Source organism: Bos javanicus, chromosome 21, assembly GCF_032452875.1.
Source record: "Bos javanicus breed banteng chromosome 21, ARS-OSU_banteng_1.0, whole genome shotgun sequence".
In the NCBI taxonomy this organism is placed as follows: Eukaryota; Metazoa; Chordata; class Mammalia; order Artiodactyla; family Bovidae; genus Bos; species Bos javanicus.
In genome coordinates this window covers 14117532-14137031 of record NC_083888.1, presented here as the reverse complement: position 1 = coordinate 14137031, position 19500 = coordinate 14117532, and the positions used below count along the sequence as shown (strand labels likewise).

Sequence of the window (19500 nt, the reverse complement as noted above, 5' to 3'; positions counted from 1 at the left end):
CAGCTGTTGCATTCAGGATCCTCGATCTTCATTGCAGCGTGTGGGATCCCCAGCCGTGGGATTTTTTAGCTGTGTCCTGGGGATCTTTAGTTGCATGGGGGATTGCAACCAGGGATCAAATCCAGGCCCCCACCCCCACACTGAGAGTGCGGAGTCCCAGCCCCTGGATCACCAGGGAAGTCCCTGCATTTTCAAAAGGTTTCAAAAAGTCAAAATAAGGATAACATCAAGTTCTTTACAACGTGTCATGCGCTGTTCTACATCTCTGCATTTATTAGCTCATTTAATCTCTACAGTCACTCCATGAACAAACGTAAGCCTGGAGCAGTAGTCAAAGATCACACAGCTAATGATTAGTTCAGTTAGAATGCAGACCCTGGGAGTCTTATCTCAGAGCTTGTACCCTTAACTTGCTTCCCCTTATGACAAGTTCTCTAGCACTGTTAGGGTGGATAGACTGTAAGTTTAGGAGAGACATTCAGGAAACACAGTCTGATAAGTTCACTAGAAAGAAGCAAGGGGACAGAGTTTCTGTTGGGAGGGATGAAAAAATCCTAGAGATGGTGATAGCTGCACGATCTTAAGAACAGACTGGATTCCCCTGAATTGTACACTTAAAAAGGACAAAATGGAAAATTTGTGTTATGCACATTTTTCCACAAAAAAGCCTTTGACTGTGTGGATCACAACCAACTGTGGAAAATTCTTAAAGACATGAGAATACCAGACCACCTTACCTATCTCCAGAGAAACCTGTATGCAGGCCAAGAAGCAACAGTTAGAAGTAGACGTGAACAACTGGTTCAACACTGGGAAAGGAGTACATCAAGGCTGTATGTTGTCAGCCTGCTTATTTAACTTCTATGCAGAGTGCATCATGTGAAATGCCCAGACTGGATGAATCACAAGCTGGAATCAAGATTGCTGGGAGAAATATCAACAACCTTAGATATGCAGGTGATACCACTCTAATGGTAGAGAAAGAGCCTCTTGGTGAGGATGAAAGAGGAGAGTGAAAAAGTTGGCTTAAAGCTCAACATTCAGAAAACTAAGATCATGGCATCTGGTCCCATCACCTCATGGCAAATAAATGGGGAAAAAGTGGAAACAGTGATACTTTTATTTTCTTGGGTTCTAAAATCATTGTGGATGGTGACTGCAGCCACGAAATTAAAACATGCTTGCTCCCTGGAAGGAAAGCTGTAACAAACCTAGGCAGCATATTAAAAAGCAGAGATATCGCTTTGCTCACAAAGGTCCGTATAGTCAAAGCTATGGCTTTTCCATTAGTCATGTACAGATATGAGAGTTGAACCATAAAGAAGGCTGAGCGCTAAAGAATTGATGCTTTGGAATTGTGGTGCTGGAGAAGACTCTTGAGAGTCCCTTGGACTACAAGGAGATCAAACCAGTCAATCCTAAAGGAAATCAACCCTGAATATTCATTGGAAGGACTGATGCTGAAGCTGAAGCTCCAATACTTTTTCTACCTGACGCAAAGAGCCTACTATTTGGAAAAAGACCCAGATGCTGGGAAAGATTGAAGGCAGGAGGAGAAGGGGGTGACAGAGGATGAGATGGTTGGACATGACTGACCCTAGATCATCCTTTTCCTTGCTTTTTGCCTCGCCATGTGTCCGGGGCACCACATACTTAGGTGTCCTTGGATGGCATCACCAACTTAATGGACATGAGCTTGAGCAAACTCCAGAAGATAGTGAAAGACAGGGAAGCCTGGTGTGCTGCAGTTCATAAGGTTGCAAAGAGTCAGACATGACTTAGAGACTGAACAACCACCACAAAAAGAAAAAGCCAGTTTAAAAAGCACGCTTGGAGCCTGTTGGGAGCTCTCACTCCATGTGACTGGCGCTAAATCATCCTTTCCCTCACTCCCTCCTCACTGTGTGTCCTTGGAGGAGCAGCAGGCAGGAGCCCCAGTGGTTTCTGTGCACAGCATTCAGTATCCTTCCGAAACTGTCAGGGAGGAAGCAGTCATCTGCAAATTCATGACTTGTGCTTCAGTTTAATCTTCTATTCTCAGGACTAATCAGCTGTTTAAGTTGGGTCCAGACTCTTAATTAAAGCTGTCAGCTCTTGAAAGTTCATTTACCGAGCCTGACTCTCCAGTGAGAAACCAAGGATCTGGGAGATTCTAATACAGCAATGAGACCCCAACACACTAGAACGTGACCTCACCTACACACAGCTGGGCTTGGATGAAGAGGCTAAACAGAAACACAGTTTTCAGGTTTGCTCATTGCTTTTCACTGAAAACAAATCCAACTATGCATGGTATTCTCTTGTAACATGCTATTTTTATTTATTATCTTAGCTACTGCTTGGAAAGAGTATTTTGTTTGTGGTGGAAAGTAGACTAACTTCTCAAAATGTAGCGCTTTGGAGTAATCAACCTCCATAGTAACTATGGCTGAGAATATTGGGCAGGTCACCTGGACAGTGGTTGTTTTATTGAGTTCTTTATAGTGTGCAAAGTGCTTTCCCATATATTTTTTTCACTTGGATGATCTAAGCCTCTTTGTCTCTATGATTTCAGAAGTTGATTAATTATCTTTAGCAGATTTTTCTCACCAGATCATCTTCTTCTGTCACTCAACCAAGCAGGTCTCAGCATTCCCCTGTCACAAGGGATGCAGGCTTATTTTAATAACAATAGAGGCCAAACCTAGTTAGAAAAAAAAAAATCCCTTGCCAATTCATGCAGTTCATTTTGAGCCAAACATCTGCAGCCTGAGTTTCTTTGAATGACAGTATGCCCCATTCTCTGGGTATCTGAGAGGTGGAACAGTGTCTTGCACTGTGGGAACACACTATGCAAGCTACTGGAAAGACTTACGAAGAAAAGTCCCAGTTGAACAAGGTACTGTGCAAGGCTAAGAAGGTGAACAAGACAGGCTCTCCCTGTTTTATTATAAGATTTATTATTATTTAATAATAATAGATAATAATATCTATTAATATATTATATATTAATACATATAACAATATCTATTATTTAGATAATATCTACAATAATAGTTTATTGTTATTTAAAATAATAATAATAGGCCAACAGATCGGGAAATGGCTGCTGTTGAAAATGGTGTTTTTTGTGCTCCCAGATCCCAAGAGAGGTGGCAGGCCACGTCATGCAGGCTGCAGGGAGTAGCCCCAGCTCCCTTAAGAGGCAGAGGAAGGGGGAGCTGTGGACAAAAGCCTTTATTGTGGTTTGCAGAGGAAGCAAGGGTGAGGCTGGGTGAGCAGCTTAGGACTGGAGTTTTTGATAACTTCAGCTGACCATGGGGCGTAGGAGCTGACCCTGTGTGTCTGAGATAACTGTAATCCCTGGGTTTATTAAACCAGATAGATGCATAGAAGTCCAGTACCTAGCTCTAGGTTGATTTTGGCAGGTGGATGGTGACCCAGGGTGTAAGATCCCAAAGAGGGAGGTGATGGGGCAGGGGAGGGGTTGGGCTCCAAATTGGTTGGTTTGCATTTGAGAGATGCCCTCCCAGGCCGGTGGTTTACTATCTCTAGGAGTCTGCTAACCCTGAGAGAAGCTGCCCCTCCAAAGTCAGCAAGCCCCCAGATGTCAAAGCATTAGATAAAATAAAAGACATGGTTAGTGCACGCCACCCAGGGGCTTCCACTCTAGTGTGGCGAGCAGCCAAGGAAGCGGAAGCCCGAGCCAAATCTCGAGACCTTGGTTCCTTCAACTATAAGAGGAGGAGTTTAGACTAGACAAATGACAACATTTCTTTCATGTCCCCTATCTGTGATCCCATACAATAATTAAATATGAAAAAGGTGACAAATGCTGTAGCGGAATGCTTTGGGAGGAGAAGAGAAAGGTGGCTGAGAATTGAAAATTGGGTTTTGAGCAGAAGCACAGGTGTTGAGCTTGGAGTTTGGCATGGGGTTGGGCTTGGGAAGGTGATGGAATGGTTGGCTGGTGAGGGAGAGCAGGGGCGGGATTCATCTCAGAGGCACCAGGTGGAAGACAAGAGTCTGAGCAGAGGTTCTCAAGTGGAGGTAATTCTGCCTCCCTGCCCCAGGGGACAACTGGAGGCATTTTTGGTTGCCACAATTTGCGGGGTGTGGGGAGGGCTGCTCCTGCCTTAAAGCAGGTAGAGGCCAGGGATTCAGCTAAACATACTACAGCGTACAGTTAGCTGCCCCGACACCCAACACCAACCCTGAAACATCAGTAGTGCTGAGGTAGGGGAAAGCCAGGATTAGAGGAAGTTTTAGTATGAAACCCCGGAGAAGGGAAAGGCTACCCACTCCAGTATTCTGGACTGGAGAATTCCAGGGACTGTATACTCCATGGGGTCACAAAGAGTCGGACACGACTGAACAACTTTCACTTACTTTCTTAGTATGAAAAAGTGCATGGTTTGTGGCCTGAGTGCTTCTCATAACCTGGCCTGGAGGCAAGAGAAGAGAAAGATGGTAGGAGGCAGTTGTACTCAGCATTGCATCCTCTCCAAACCCCTGGTTACAGTAAACCAGACAGATACCCAAATGCAGGGTTCCCCTCACCTGGAGCCCTCTCATATTCCAAAAAGGACGCTGGAGAGAGTTTGTTGAGCTTTGTTGTTTGTATAAGCAGAATTTTAAATTTTTATGAAGTCAAATCTGTCTGCATTCCCTCTTAGGGTTTCTTCTTACACTTCTGAATTTTAGAAGTCCTTCACATTCGCTCCTCATACCTCATCAAGATTTGATAAATATTCTCTTCCATCTTCATACCAATTTCATATGGATCGCCTTCTTTAAATATTTAACTCTTTAATTCAGTCTTTTCCAGAGGTGCTACAAGAGTTCTTGGTGATAATGTAAGATGATTCTAGGAATTCCATTGATAAATATTTTTGGGGGTAATGGTTTTGTGTTCTTTTCAAATGAGTATATATTCATGATATGAAACCCATATTTTAACCTGGGGCGTTGCTTAGGTTAAGAAGTTTTAAAAAGATGAGTCAATTTGAAAACTTGAGTATATAGTAGAATTGGTGATAAACAAAATATGGCAAACTGCTGATAGGAATAGGAACATTATTACAGTCTGAGAAACACTAGTTAAATCCACTTGAAATTTCTAAATCAGGGAACACTTAACCTGATTTCCCTCCAACTCAACTCCAGATTATTAATCAACTACTTCAGACCATTTATCGAATTTCTCATTGATAATAATTTTTAAAAAATAATACATCAGTTCTAGACAATCTTTTCATTCCATTAACCTTTCATTAATCTTGAGCTATGACCACACTTTTAATTACTATACTTGACTTAACATTTGGCCCAGTGACCCTTCCCTCCCAACAAGGAGTGCTGATTTTGAAAACGGGGGTCAGGGTCAGGGCATGGTGAAAGGTCAATGACTTGTAGACAGCAGCATGCCCAGGAGAGCCCCTGGGCTCTGACCTAAGTATAATAGATTATGATTGCAGGCCGGAGCTGGCCAGGTAGTCCTAGACCCTTGAATTAGAAGTGCGAGTGCTCTGCCATCCCAAGGGGAAATGAAGAGAGACAAGAAAGAGATATTATGCATTGATTGCAACGTAAGGAACCAATGATACTCTGTGCAATTAAAAACTAGACTGAGTGTGGTGAAATCTGAGACCTGAAGGGAGGCCTGGAACGAGGCACTGGGTGAGTCATAGCACCCTTCCTGCTGCTGCTCATCCGGCTATGAGGCAGAATGATTCTTATTGCAAACAGTGTCGAAAAGACATTTCAATCTGTCAGGAAAACATAAACACACAAGCATGCACATTACACACACACACACACAATGTTATATCTACAAGTATGTGAATCCTAAAGAAATTTAGGATTTCCGGTTTCAAACTTAAAACCAGCGAGGAAATAGGCATTGGCTTCCCCCACAGAGTTCCTGTTAAATCACAGTTTTCTTTAAATACACAATGATTTTGCAGTGATTTTCATTGTTTCTTTGAAGTATACCAGCACCTTGGCTGAAGGTCTAGATGGAACTTTTAAAAAATGAGAAAAGTATGAAAAACATCTCCTTAAACCACATATCCTACAAATCAGTGGGGGAAATTATTTAACCATTAGTCTTGATCTTGAGTGGCCTTGCCCTGCAACGGCCTGGGTTCCCAGCCAGAGATTAAGGCCAGGTCATGGTGGTGAAGGAAATGGCAACCCACTCCAGTAATCTTGCCTGGAGAATTCCATGGACAGAGGAGCCTGGCAGGCTACAGTCCATGGGGTTGCAAAGAGTCAGGCATGACTGAGCAACTATCACTCACTCACTCACAGTGTTGAAAGCACCAGATCCTAGCCACTAGACCAGTGGTCAGTGACCAGGGCCCCAGCCTTCAGCTTTGCAGAAAAGAACTCCCACAAAGACAAAAATAGTGAAGCAAGTCAAGTATTATATTAAGAAGACAAAGAATTACGGTACATGTGGATAGACACGTGGGTGGACTCGGGGAGAAATAGAGTCGCTGAGTCACACCCTCGTGGCAATTTGAATTACTTCTATGGGACATTTCTTCTGGGTTTCCTTTGGCCAGTCATTATGATTTGCCTGGTTCACAGTCTCTATCTGATACACCTCAGGATTCTCCCATGTGTGAACATGCATCTCTTAGCCAGGATGGATTCTACCAAAAGGGCGTCTGGGTAGAACCTCCCTTAACACGACTCCCCTTTGGCCTCCAAGGAGCCTTTTCTGTGCGTGTGTGGTCAGGAAGGTCTCCTGACTTCAGGAATGAAACTTGTGGTCTGAGCAGGGCCCAGGCTCCTCTCTTAATTGTCCTGCTACTCTCATCTTGGAGTTTCAGTCAAGAGGGAATGAATCCAATAGCTTTGTCCTGGGTAGGGGAGGTCCATCTGCCTCCTGCCTCAGTCTCACATACAACTTTTAAAAACACACACAGAGCACAAAGTGGGCTGAATACCAAGGCAGAGATTTATCTCTCCCCTGACCCAGTGCAACTGGCAAAGGAGGGTGAAACTTCATGGCCCTATAGCCCCCACCCAGAGCAGAATGTGACAGAACTGAAGAGTCGGTGGGACTGGAAAGGGCCTTAGAGTGCTTTGACGCCCACAGCTTATCCTCCAGAGGAAGAAGCAGAGGACACTAATACTTACCCATCTCCTGCTCCCCACAAAGTGACACTGCTATTATTTTTCCTGCCACCAAAAAGCAAATCATTTTCACATTTGGTTGGAGGCACTGGTGGCGTCAGTCTCGCTGCCTCTGTTGAACTTCTGAGATCTTAACTTTGGACACAATGTGGTGGACAACATCTCACCACAAGTTGTTGTTGCTGTTCAGTCACATTATTCAGTCGTGTCCGACTCTTTGTGACCCCATGGACTGCAGCACACCAGGCTTCCCTGTCCATCACCAACTCCCGGAGCTTGCTCAGACTCATGTCCATTGAGTCGGTGATGCCATCCAACCATCTCCTCCTCTGTCGTCCCCTTCTCCACCCGCCTTCAATCTTTCCCAACATCAGGGTCTTTTCCAATGAGTCGGCTCTTTGCATCAGGTGGCCAAAGTGTTGGAGCTTGGGCTTCAGCATCAGTCCTTCCAGTGAATATTCAGGGCATAATTCCTTTAGAATGGACTGGTTTGATCTCCTTGCTGTCCAAGGGACTCTCAAGAGTCTTCTCCAACACCACAGCTCAAAAGCATCATTTCTTTGGCACTCAGCCTTCTTCATGATCCAATTCTCACATCTACACATGACTGCTGGAAAAATCATAGCCTTGACTATACAAACCTTTGTAGGCAAACTGATGTCTCTGCTTTTTAATACACTGTACAGGTTTTGTCATATCTTTTCCTCCAAGGAGCAAGAGTCTTTTAATTTCTTGGCTGAAGTCACTGTCCGCAGTGACTTTAGAGCCCAAGAAAACAATCTGCCACTATTTACACTTTTCCCCCATCCGTTTGCCATGAAGTGATGGGACTGGATGCCACGATCTTTGTTTTTTGAAAGTTGGTTTTTAGGCCAACCTTTCCACTCTCCTCTTTCACTTTCATCAAGGTAAGTGAAAGCAAAAGACGAAGGGCAGATGCTGAGTCAGGCTAGAGTTAAGGCTGAGTCATGCTACAGCAGGGGCTGAGTCGTGCTAAAGCATGCTAGCCTATGGGGTTAACCAGAGGGGATGAATCCCAGAGGAGTCTGTCTCAAAGTCAGGTGAAATTCTCAAGTGGAAACCTCGGTGGGAATTGAAACAGTGCTCAAGTGGGAGGCAGGAAAGGACCTGAGGTCAGCTTCCCCCTCAAAGGCTTGGATTTGTGGCTAGATCAGGATGCTGTCCATTCTGGAGAAGCCCCGGCGAGAATGCATCCTCCCTTTGTACTTCTTCAAGGTGGGCTGCAGGAGCTCTCGGCAACTGAAGAGGGCTTTGCAAAAAAGAGCTGGATTTATAAATAATGCATTTCCTTTGTCTTGCAGGAATTCTGGAGGCAGAGGTACAATCAGATCAGCTGTGAACAGCTTACATAGCAAATCTAATAGGTTTGTAAATTAGATTTTGTGTTCATTTGTTTTTGCTGTAAGGCAGCTATTAATCTGCTTCTCCTCTTTGCTGGATGGTGCCTTTCTTACTTAGCAAATAGATCTGTTTCGTTTCACTTTGGCTTTGCATTTCTCTAATCAGTGTGTGTAGGGGGGTGGTGGGGAGCTGTTGATAGAAGAGCCCAGGAAATGGCCCCAGTCTAGAGACTGCAGAGATGGAAAATTCAGATGGGTAAGAGTCTTTCTGAAAAGGAGCCCACCCGCTTGGAGGCACTTGAGCCACCAATGAGCTTATTCATAACTTGAATTTTTGCCAAATAATGGAGACTCTGAAAGGAATCAGGATTTCCACCCCATTTCATGGGGAGAGATTAAGATGGAAGATAGAGCACTCAGAAACTTTGTTGAGACCTCTTACAAATATTTAGGAAGTCATCTCAGAACTGTTAACCTTGATTATTGAAAGTGAAGTGAAAGTCACTCAGTCATGTCCCACTCACTGTTTGTGACCCCACGGACTATTCAGTCCATGGAATTCTCCAGGTCAGAGTACTGGAGTGGGTAGCCTTTCCCTTCTCCAGGGGATCTTCCCAACCCAGGGATTGAACCCAGGTTTCCTGCATTGCAGGCAGATGAGCCACAAGGGAAGCCCATGATTATTGAAGGTGCACTCTAAATCTAAAAGAGTGTTTCCCCAAATGACAGTCTTTGGCCAGAGGACAGCTTAATGCTGGAGAGTGAGAAAATGCTTTACAAGCCAACAGACCCAGGCTTGCCACTGGCTATGGTTGGACCATGCCTAGACCCGATTCAGAGAATATCTTCCTCTTCCACACCCTCTTTCTGTAAATGGGAAAACTGAGGCTCAGAGTGATAAAGTAATTTGCCTGTAGTCTCATAGCTTGTGAAATCTTTCCACTACACCCTCTGCCTCTGTTTATGAAAACAGCAAAAATTGCAAAGGGTCAGGTCTTCTGTTTGCTTTGATAGCTCCCTTTAGGCCTGTCAGCTGGAGGAATACTCAAAACCCTCGAATTTTATGTTCTCTGCCAAAGTTGCATGTTTTTTAATCTCTGACAAGTAGTATCAGCCAGAGGAGTCAGAAGTTTTGGGAATGGAGGTATGTGGGGAGAAAGCGAGTCCCCCAAATAAATTTCTTCTCTACCTACAAAAAGCAAAATAGAGCCCTGGGTTTAGACCTGTTAAAAGGATTTCATCTCTTTTAGCATGGCTGTTCCAAGGTAAATGCAGAGGACATAGATGTTTGGTTTGAATCCTTTCAAGCTCCAGAATTTGGCATCACAAATCCACTTGTCATTCTAACTGAGAGAATGTGCTGTCAGGACACACAAAAGGAACTTGCAATGTGACCCACATGCATCACCGTGGTTCCCGCGCTGCCTTTAGAGATGTAATTGTAACCTGGTTTCTTAGAAACCCACTAGCATAGATTTCCAGCAGCTGAATTCAAGCAGGTCCTGTAATGCCTGAGTCAGGTGGGAAGATGGTGGTATGCACCCAGAATTATGTATGAGTGGCCTCAGGCATTCAGAGCCAGCCAGCAACTTCATCCATCCAGGCTCCCCTAGAGTCAAATTCAAATTCAGCAACCACTTATTTATTGAGCATCTGCTATGTTAGACCATTGGGGAATGCAGAAACGAGTGAGGGAGGTCCCCTGCCGCCAGTCTAGTGGGGGAGAGAAACAGAACACGAATAACTCTGGAACAAGGCGGGTGTTTGAAGAGGCATCTTACAAACGAGGGATAATGAGATAAGGCTACATCCCATTGCCCCAGTACAAGTTTTTGTTTTCCTCTTTATTAAGTTTGCAAACCGTCTTATGATACGAGGTTGTTAATGCAAGTGCTCTGCAGAGTTTTGCAAAAGTGGCTTGAAGAAGGATTACTGTTCCGACAGTGACTGCTAAGTTTCACTCAGAGGAAACGTTGTGGGTGGGAGAGGGAGAAAGATAGTTTATTACCCCCTTTCCTGTCTCCCAGAATATATGTAGGTTATACCTGAGGGAGAGAGTTGGTGCATTCTAAAAGATAAATAGACTTCCTTCCCTTCCCAGGTAATAACTGCAATTTTGCTCCTCCGAAGAAGTTTACATTCAAGCTCGTGCAAAAACAAAACGATTAGGCTTGTCATTGGCTTGCTAACAGATCATGTCTCCCCTCTTCCCCTTTTTTTCTTCCCCCCACTTCCAGAGCTGAAGTTGTGATAAATGGCTCCTCGTCGCCAGCTGTTGTTGACAGAAGTAATGAAAGCATTAAGCACAACATCCAGCCAGCCTCGGCCAAATGGAGACACAACCAGACGCTCTCTCTGAGGATCAGGTAGTGGTAATTACCTCTAGGACAAGAGACAGACTTGGCCTTCTTCGGCACAAGCCAGCAAATTGCCACTCTCCATCACCTAAGCAAGTCAGAATAGAAATAAAATGTTTACCTCCAGCCTAGGCAGGTTTCATCTCTAAGCGATCAATTGGAAATAAAAACCCGAGACAAGCCCGGCAGCCCAACATGTGTGTGCGGCGACTGGAGTGGGGAGGGGGCAGGAGCAGCCAGCTGAGGTCCTGGGTTTGGAAGGAGCGAGGCTCTGGGTCAGCAGCAGAGAAAGCCGCGGGGGTAGGGGGGTGGGCACAGAGATCACAGATGGCTTCCTTCCGGAGGAGCCTGAAGCAGCAGTCCTTGCTGCTTCCATCATCCATCCCCAGCTTTCAGCGGCGAGGGTCCTCCCGTTTGCCTCTGGAGAGTTGTCCCCTCCATGGTCCTTGGGTCAGCAAGGACATGACATGATGTAAATTAAATGACATGAAAATAAAAAGTCACATCCCAGCAGCAGGTGACCCAGGAGCTGACGGGACACCTAACCACAAAGGGAGGGTCTGTTTAACCAAAGAGCGGCTCTTGTCTTGATCTTAAAAAAAAAAAAATTGATTCATTGATTTATTTTTGGCTGTGCTGGGTCTTCGTCGCTGCGCAGACTTTTCTCCGGTTGCAGTGCATGGGCTTCTCACTGCGGTGGATTCTCTTGTTGCAGAGCACAGGCTCTAGGGCACGTGGGCTCAGTAGTCGCCCTGTGTGGGCTCAGTAGTCGCCGTGTGTGAGCTCAGTAGTCGCCGTGTGTGGGCTCAGTAGTCGTGATGCAGGCTCAGCTGCCCCTTGGCATGAGGAGTCGTCCCAGATCTGGGATCAAACCCGTGTCTCCTGTGGATTCACCACCACTTGGCCCCCAGGGAAGCCCCTCTTGTCCTGATGTTTACGGAGCGATGTTTCCAGAGCGGTGTGGTCACTGTTGGGCGGTGGGAATGGGGAGCTATGGGGGAGGGATTCCAAGGTCAGCACGGTGGCCACTTGGCTCTGACAGAGCCGCGGTACACCCGGCACAGACTGGTCAGTGTAGCCCAACCATTGCCTTGCAGATGTTGTGCTGGGAGCTGATGTGAATCAGACATGCTCGCAGGAGACACAAGTGTCACAGAGCTAGAGCATGGCAGTGAGATGCTGGCAATGGGCAGCGTTACCTCGTAGAAATAGGTAGGGAAAGCTCCTACTGAGCTGAGTGCTTCATTTTGTAAGGGGACTAAGAGGGCCGGCCAGGAGAGACCTTGCCAGGAGCAGTGGGTTTTGAGGGATACTTAGGAGTTTGCCAGGCATGCCACGCTGCTGCCTGAAGTCTGGTGTCTGTGCTCAGCGTTGCTGGAGCACCCCTTGGGACGAAGGGAGGAGGGGATGCTGGTGTGGTAGCCAGGACCAGGCGGGAAAGCTCTGACATCACAGGGAGAAGGCTGAGAACAGGGGGCAGGGGCCCGGTGATCAGCCTTGACCTTAGCCACTGGAAGGGCCACCACGAAAAGTGGGGAGCTGCCCCCTTCAGGTGCCCCCACCCCCTGGTTCTTGAAGCTTGGCTTTGGGACCTGAGGAGGTGTGGGGAGTAGGGAGGATTAGCTGGAAGGGCTGGCAGCTGAGAAAGTGCCTGAAGGAGTGGACCCCTGTCACCTCCCTTCTGCCTCCCTCATTCAGGGTCTCTTCTGAGGTCCCCGTGATGGGGGGCCCAGCCTTCGTCTTACACCCCAGCAGCTGCCAGCCTGCCCTTACTGACCCCTGGTCAGCGGCCCTGGGGAGCACTAGGCCTGAGGCTGCTGTAACAAATTTCCACCAACTTGATGACTTCAGACAAAAGAAAATGCATTCTCTTACTGTTCTGGGGGCCAGAATTCTGAGCATGGCCTCTGAAGGCTCCAGGGGAGACTCTGTCTTCACCCCTTCCAGCTTCTGCTGACTCCCGGCGCTCCCCATCGTGTGGCCGAGGCGCTCGTCTCTGCCCCGTCTTCACAGAGCCTTTCCCTCTGTGTCCGTGCGTCCCCTCTCCTGTCTCTGATAAGGGCACTTGTCATTGGATTTAGGCCCAGCGGGGTAATCAAGATGACCTCGAGATCCTTAATTTAATTACATTTGCAAAGATGCTGTTTCCAAATATACCACCTCGCAGTTCCCAAGGGTTAGAAAAGTGAAAGTGAAGTGAAAGTCGCTCAGTCGTGTCCGACTCTTTGTAGACTGGACTATACAGTCCACAGAATTCTTTAGACCAGAACACTGGAGTGGGTAGCCTTTCCCTTCTCCAGGCAATCTTCCCAACCCAGGGATTGAACCCAGGTCTCCTACATTGCAGGCGGATTTTTTTTGCCAGCTGAGCCACAAGGGAAGACCAAGAACACTGGAGTGGGTAGCCTAGCCCTTCTCCAGCAGATCTTTCCCACCTAGGAATCAAACCAGGGTCTCCTACATTGCAGCCGGATTCTTTACCAACTGAGCTAGTTAGGAGGTGGACATATATTTGGTCTGGGCTGTGCTGTGCTTAGTCATTCAGTTGTGTTTGACTCTTTGCTGCCCCATGGACTGTAGCCTGCCAGGCTCCTCTGTCCATGGGGATTTTCCAGGCAAGAATACTGGAGTGAGTTGCCATTTCCTTCTTCATGGGATCTTCCCAACCCAGATATTGAACCCAGGTCTCGTGCATTGCAGGCGGATTTTTTGCCAGCTAAGCCACAAGGGAAGTCCAAGAATACTGGAGTGGGTAGCCTAGCCCTTCTCCAGCGGAACTTCCCAACCCAGGAATCAAACCAGGGTCTCCTGCACTGCAGGTGGATTCTTTACCAGCTGAACTACCAGGGAAGCCCCATATATTTTGGGGAGCCCCTATTCATCCCAGGCTTCCCTGGTGGCTCAGATGATAAAGAATCTGCCTGCAACTGAGGAGACCTGGATTCCAGTCCTGGGTGGGGAAGACCCCCTGGAGAAGGGAATGGCAATCCATTCCAGTATCCTTGCCTGGAAAATCTCATGGACAGGAGCCTGGTGAGCTACAGTCCATGAGGTCGCAGAGTCAGACATGACTGAGCAACTCTTTCACTTTCATTCACCGCAGGGTGGCTCAGTGGTAAAGAAACTGCCTGCCAATGCAGGAGATGCAGGTTTGGTTCCTGGGTTGGAAAGATCCCCTGGAGAAGGAAATGGCAACCCACTCCAGTATTCTTGCCTGGCAAATCCCACGGACCTGACAGGCTCCAGTCCACGGGGTCTCAAGAGTCGGGCACGACCGAGTGGCTGAGCACACATGCGAACCACCTGTGAATGAAAACTTTCTGCCAGAACAAGCCCACCTGTGATCTCCACTTGCCCTTTCTCCCACCACCGGGTAGAGAAAAGGATATCCCCACCCCTTTGGAGAAGAACAGACTGTGGCCTTCGTGGGGAGCCTGCAAGCACACAGCCACCTCGGCAGGAACAACGTGCCTTCACCCAGCGGGGAAAAGGATCTCCTTCATCTTCCTTCAATTAGTCACCAACATTATTCATAATAAAGATTCTGTGAGTGATTTGGAATGCTGTTTAATAATTGGTAGTAATTTCTCATAATTAGTTAGAAATTAATTCAGGCACAGAGGAGTTTCTCTATGGGCTTTCTGGGGGCTCTTTGCTTTTAAATACTCTGGGGTAAGCAATTGCAAAGGTTTCAGCGATTTCCAAGCCATATTAGTTTGTCAATTGCGTCATCTTTGGTAAAGGTTCAGTAAATAAAAACAATGCCTCTGTTTTCCATTAGGAGATAGAAATTATTCATCAAGGGTGGTTTCCCATGCATGAAAACGCAAGATTCAGGTCATTAATAAGGCAAAACCAGTGGAAATAGAGCGTCATGCCCTGTCAAGCATTCTAGCCACCCTTGGGCAATGCCAAAGGCTCCCAAACCTGGACCCACCTGAGTCCCCTGTGGAGCCTGTCAAAGCAGGCTGAGACCCGGGTCATGCTGAGAATCAGGATTTCTCAGGCATCAACCTGGACCTTCTGAATTGTTTATGGTTCCTCAAGTGATTGAATGTGCACCCCACCGGGATACATCACAGGTTGTGACCATCTCAGAGCACACAGACTGTCAGGGATCAGTGTTACCGTCTGTTCAATGGGGCAGCAACCTTGCAAATCCTTACATTTGCAAAATGTGTGATGGTCCTGTCCCTCTGGAGCTTGGTGGAAAAGAACAGTCTCATCCTATCCGTTCTATATGGGGGCTTGCTTGCTACAGGAAGTGAAGTTAATTCCAGCTGATCTGAGTACCAGATTTCCTTCTCCTGATGACTTGAATCATTTCTAAAAATCTTTGGGGCAGTGTGTGTGTGTGTGTTAGTCACTCAGTCATGTCTGACTCTTTGCAACCCCATGGACTGTATAGCCTGCCAGGCTCCTCTGTCCATGGGATTCTCCAGGCAAGAATACTGGAAAGGGAAGCCATTCCCTTCTCCAGGGGATATTCCTGACCCAGGGATTGAACCCAGATCTCCTGTACTGCAGGCAGACTCTTTACCATCTGAACCTCCAGGGAAGCCCTTGGGACATATACAGTTCTTACAACAAAACCTCCAGTTAGGATCCCCAGCTTCTTGGGATAAAATTCCCCAGGGGATTCTGAAAGGATTCTGGTCCCTTTTCTGACCACATCCCATCCCATTTATGTGCTTTGCTAGATAATTCTGGAACTTTCCCCCTAGAACTCACCCTGGAGCCAAGAGAGATGTCCTTTTGTTTTGTCCTCAACACAAAGCAGTGCTGCTCTATGGGACCAGACCTCTCTGGGCTTCTGACCTCAGAGGGCATCTGACCTCTCACTTCACCTGGGTTCGGGTCTGCGGCAGCTCTGCAGGGTGACCGAGGAGAGGAAAAGCCAGGCGGGCAAAAGGCAGCTGGCAACAGCAGACTTTTTTCTCATGTGTGTTTGGCTTTTGCAGGAAGCAAATCTTAAAGTTCTTGGATGCTGAAAAGGACATTTCTGTCCTCAAGGGGACCCTGAAACCCGGAGACATTATTCATTACATCTTCGACCGAGACAGCACAATGAACGTGTCCCAGAACCTCTATGAGCTTCTCCCCAGAACGTCTCCACTGAAAAACAAACACTTCGGGACGTGTGCCATCGTGGGCAACTCTGGGGTCTTGCTGAACAGCGGCTGCGGGCAGGAGATTGACACCCACAGCTTTGTCATCAGGTAACCGCAATAGGTACTCTGGACCCAGAGTGGCAGGCATTGCCAGTTATCCCAAGAGGCTGAAACAAGGCTGGTTGGCTTAGATCCTTGTGCATTAGAATTGCTCGGGTAGCCTTGAAAAATCCCAAAGTCCAGGCTGTGCCCCAGACCATTTAAATCCATCTGAAGGATCAGAGCCCAGGGAGCCTGAGGGCTTCTGACGAACAACCAAGAATGAGTATCACTGATCTAGAACAGAAGCAGGCAGACTCTGTCCCACGGCCTGTTGTTATCAATAAAGTTTTATTGAAACAACAGCCAAGCTCATTCACTCTCGTATCCTCAATGGCTGCTTTCTCGTGGCAGTGGAGTAGTTGGGCAGAGTTGAAGAATCAAAACAGAGAGAGCATACAGCCCACAAGCCTAAAATAATATCTGGCCTTTTACAGAAAAATTTGCTGACCCCTGGATAGAGCCCAGTACAAAATGTTGGTTAAAAAAAAATGGTCTCTTGGCCAGTTTTTGGTCCAAGTTTATAAAACTCTTTTAAGATGTATTCTACTAGTATCTTTATTACCCTTTAGACAAAACCTGGGGAGTGAGGGGGCAACAGAGAAACTTGGGTTTGTACTTGACTGTTATTCTCTCCAAAGTCTCAGCTCTCACTTTCCAGTCACCTGGGGACACACTGGCGCGACATCTGACCCCCCCCCCAACCCAGACAGAAACAAGGCCTCCCTGTCCCCTGTTCAAAAGTAGGGCACACAGAGCCTTGAATTTCATCCCAAACACACCCCGGCCCTGGCGGAACCGCGTCTCACGTTTCTACTGGGACCGTCTTGATGCAGAGAGAGCCTTGTCCTCGGCTTTGGGAAGTGGCCTTATCACAGAGCTCCCTGGACCTCAGGACGTGGGACTAGATGGTGTACTGACTCCTGTGTCCGCTGTGATGGACGAGCCTCCACAGCCCAGCAACCACCCGTGTTTTAATTTGCTGTCCTTTGCCTGGTTCTGTCTGTGCCTGGCGTCCCCAGTGGCCCAGTCTCTTTTTTTCAAAGCCCTTGAGTCTAAAGATTGGAGACGGAGGGGAGAAGGGGAGGGAAGTGGCAGGTTTGTCTGATTAGAAGCCAGAGAAGAGGTGAGGGTAGGTGAAAATATTAGTCACTCAGTTGTGTCCAACTCTTTTTGACCCTATATGGACCGTAGCCCACCAGGCTCCTCTGTCCATGGGATTCTCCAGGCAAGAATACTGGAGTGGGTTGCCATGCCCTCCTCCAGGGGATCTTCCTGACCCAGGGATCAAACCTGGGTCTCCTGCATTGCAAGCAGAGTGTTTACCACCTGAGCCACCAGGGAAGGCCTCGGTAGGAAGAAAATTAAAAATGCAGGGGGTCCAGTCACCTCCTGGGGACCAGGACAGAGGTGACCTGATTTTCATGGTGATCTTTCTTTGCTCCACCCAGCCTGACCCCAAGATTTTCAGAGGCCACGGCAGGTTCTAGTCAACATTTTGTTTGTTTGTTTTGGACACTTGCCCAGAGAGATGAGCAGCGTGGCATCTGGAGTCTGGTCTTGGCTCTGCTACCCGTTGTCACTTAACTCAGAGTGTGTCACTCCCCTTTCTGGGCCTCAGTTTCATCATCTGTAAAATGGGTATTTGGGCTGGTGGTCTCTGAACTTCAATGAGCATATGAACCATCTGAGCTTATCAAGAGGCAGGGTCATCAGGGCTGGGATGAGGCCTGACTAATGAATGCCCTTGTGCCGATGCGTGGACCACACTTGGAGAGGCTTGGCCACAGCCTGCTTTGCCTGTCCTGGGACCCACATCCGCAGAGGTCTACACACACTTAGAAAAGAGGGAGCCACTTGGAGTAACATGTGGCTGTCCTTTGACCTTGACTCCTTGGCTCTTGCAGATCTGCGTGTCTGTGGGGCAGACTTGTGAGATCTTTAGGGACAAAAGGCAGATGGCCCGGCTGTGTACACACCCCCATTTGATGCCAGATGCCAGCACCCCTGCCACACAGGCCCTTTGCCATCTCACCCTGCTTGCCTCTCCAGCCTCATTCCCACTGCACAATATGCCCCTCTCAGACCAGATTACCAGCCTTCCCCTACGTACCAGCACGGGTCCACACCTCTATGCCCCGGGAATACATTCACTGGGGCTAAACTGCCGCAGTGTGATGTTTTCTAAGCTGCCCGGTTACAAGACTCAGCTGAAAAGCTTGTAAAAATAGCTATCAATTCCTCAACTCGCCTGCTGAATCCAGATCTCCAGGTGAGGGACCTGGGGAGTCTGTACTTTTAACCAGTGCCTGAGGTGATTCTCCAGCTCTTGCAAGCTGGAGAAACACTCTCCTGAGGAGCCTCATCCACAAACAGCCTTCTGCTCTTCCATCCTCCTAGACTTCCCGCCATGGTTACCCCCTCCGGAAGACCACCTGAAGCGCCTCCTCCCTGGGAGGATGCTGGTAACTGAACATGTACTGAGCTCTCCCTGTGATCCAGCAGCTTTCTAAGTACCACGGGTGTCTGGGGACTGCTTCCATCCCCGGGAGGGGGCCCTGCTGTGACCTCCATCACAGAAGCTGTTGTGGCTGTTCCTTAGCCAGCGGGGGAGCTCTCAGAACGCGCAGAGAGGCTGAGCAGGTTACCTGGAGTCACACAGCTAGAACATATTAAGTCGCTTCAGTCGTATCTGACTCTGGGTGACTTTGTGGATCATAGCCCGCCCGGCTCCTCCATCCAATGGATTCTCCAGGCAAAAATACTGGAGTGGGTTGTCGTTTCCTCCTCCAGGGGATCTTCCCGACCCGGGGACTGAACCTGCATCTCTTGTGTCTCCTGCATTGGCAGGAAGGTTCTTTACCACTAGCACCACCTGGGGAGCCCAGGTAGAAATATCAGAGCTGAATTCTGAACCCAGGAGTGTGTCTTTGGAGTCCACACTCTGTCACCTATGTGACCTGGTCACACTTGCCTGTAACATGGTCACCATGTGGGCTGAGGGCTCTTCTCCAAGATCCTGAGCACCAGAAGGCAGGCACCTTACCACTCCTGGGCCCAGCAAGTTTCTACGAATGTGCTAGAGAGAGAGAGTGCTCAGTCATGTCTGATTCTTTGTGACCCCATGGACTGTGGCCTACCAGGCCCCTCTGTCTGTGGGGTTTTCCAGGCAAGAATACTGGAGTGGATTGCCATTTCCTCCTCCAGGGAGGAAATGTTTGATCCCGAACCAGGGATCAAACTCGCATCTCCTGCGTCTCCTGCATTGGCAGGAGGACTCTTCCACTGCTGAGCCACGTGGGAAGCCCACGAATATGCTGCTACTGCTGCTGCTAAGTCACTTCAGTCGTGTCCGACTCTGTGTGACCCCATAGACGGCAGGCCACCAGGCTCCCCCGTCCCTGGGATTTTCCAGGCAAGAACACTGGAGTGGGTTGCCATTCCCTT

At 47.9% G+C, this 19500-nt stretch overlaps 1 protein-coding gene across 1 annotated transcript in view; it reads left to right on the top strand.

The window, feature by feature from the left end:
• Window positions 1-19500, top strand: part of ST8SIA2 (ST8 alpha-N-acetyl-neuraminide alpha-2,8-sialyltransferase 2) — a 72450-nt gene that overhangs the window by 32396 nt on the left and 20554 nt on the right. The window contains exons 2-4 of the mRNA XM_061394307.1: window positions 8448-8510; window positions 10724-10852; window positions 15805-16062. Of these exons, the coding sequence (XP_061250291.1) occupies window positions 8448-8510; window positions 10724-10852; window positions 15805-16062 (450 nt within the window). The remainder of the gene's footprint in view (window positions 1-8447; window positions 8511-10723; window positions 10853-15804; window positions 16063-19500) is intronic.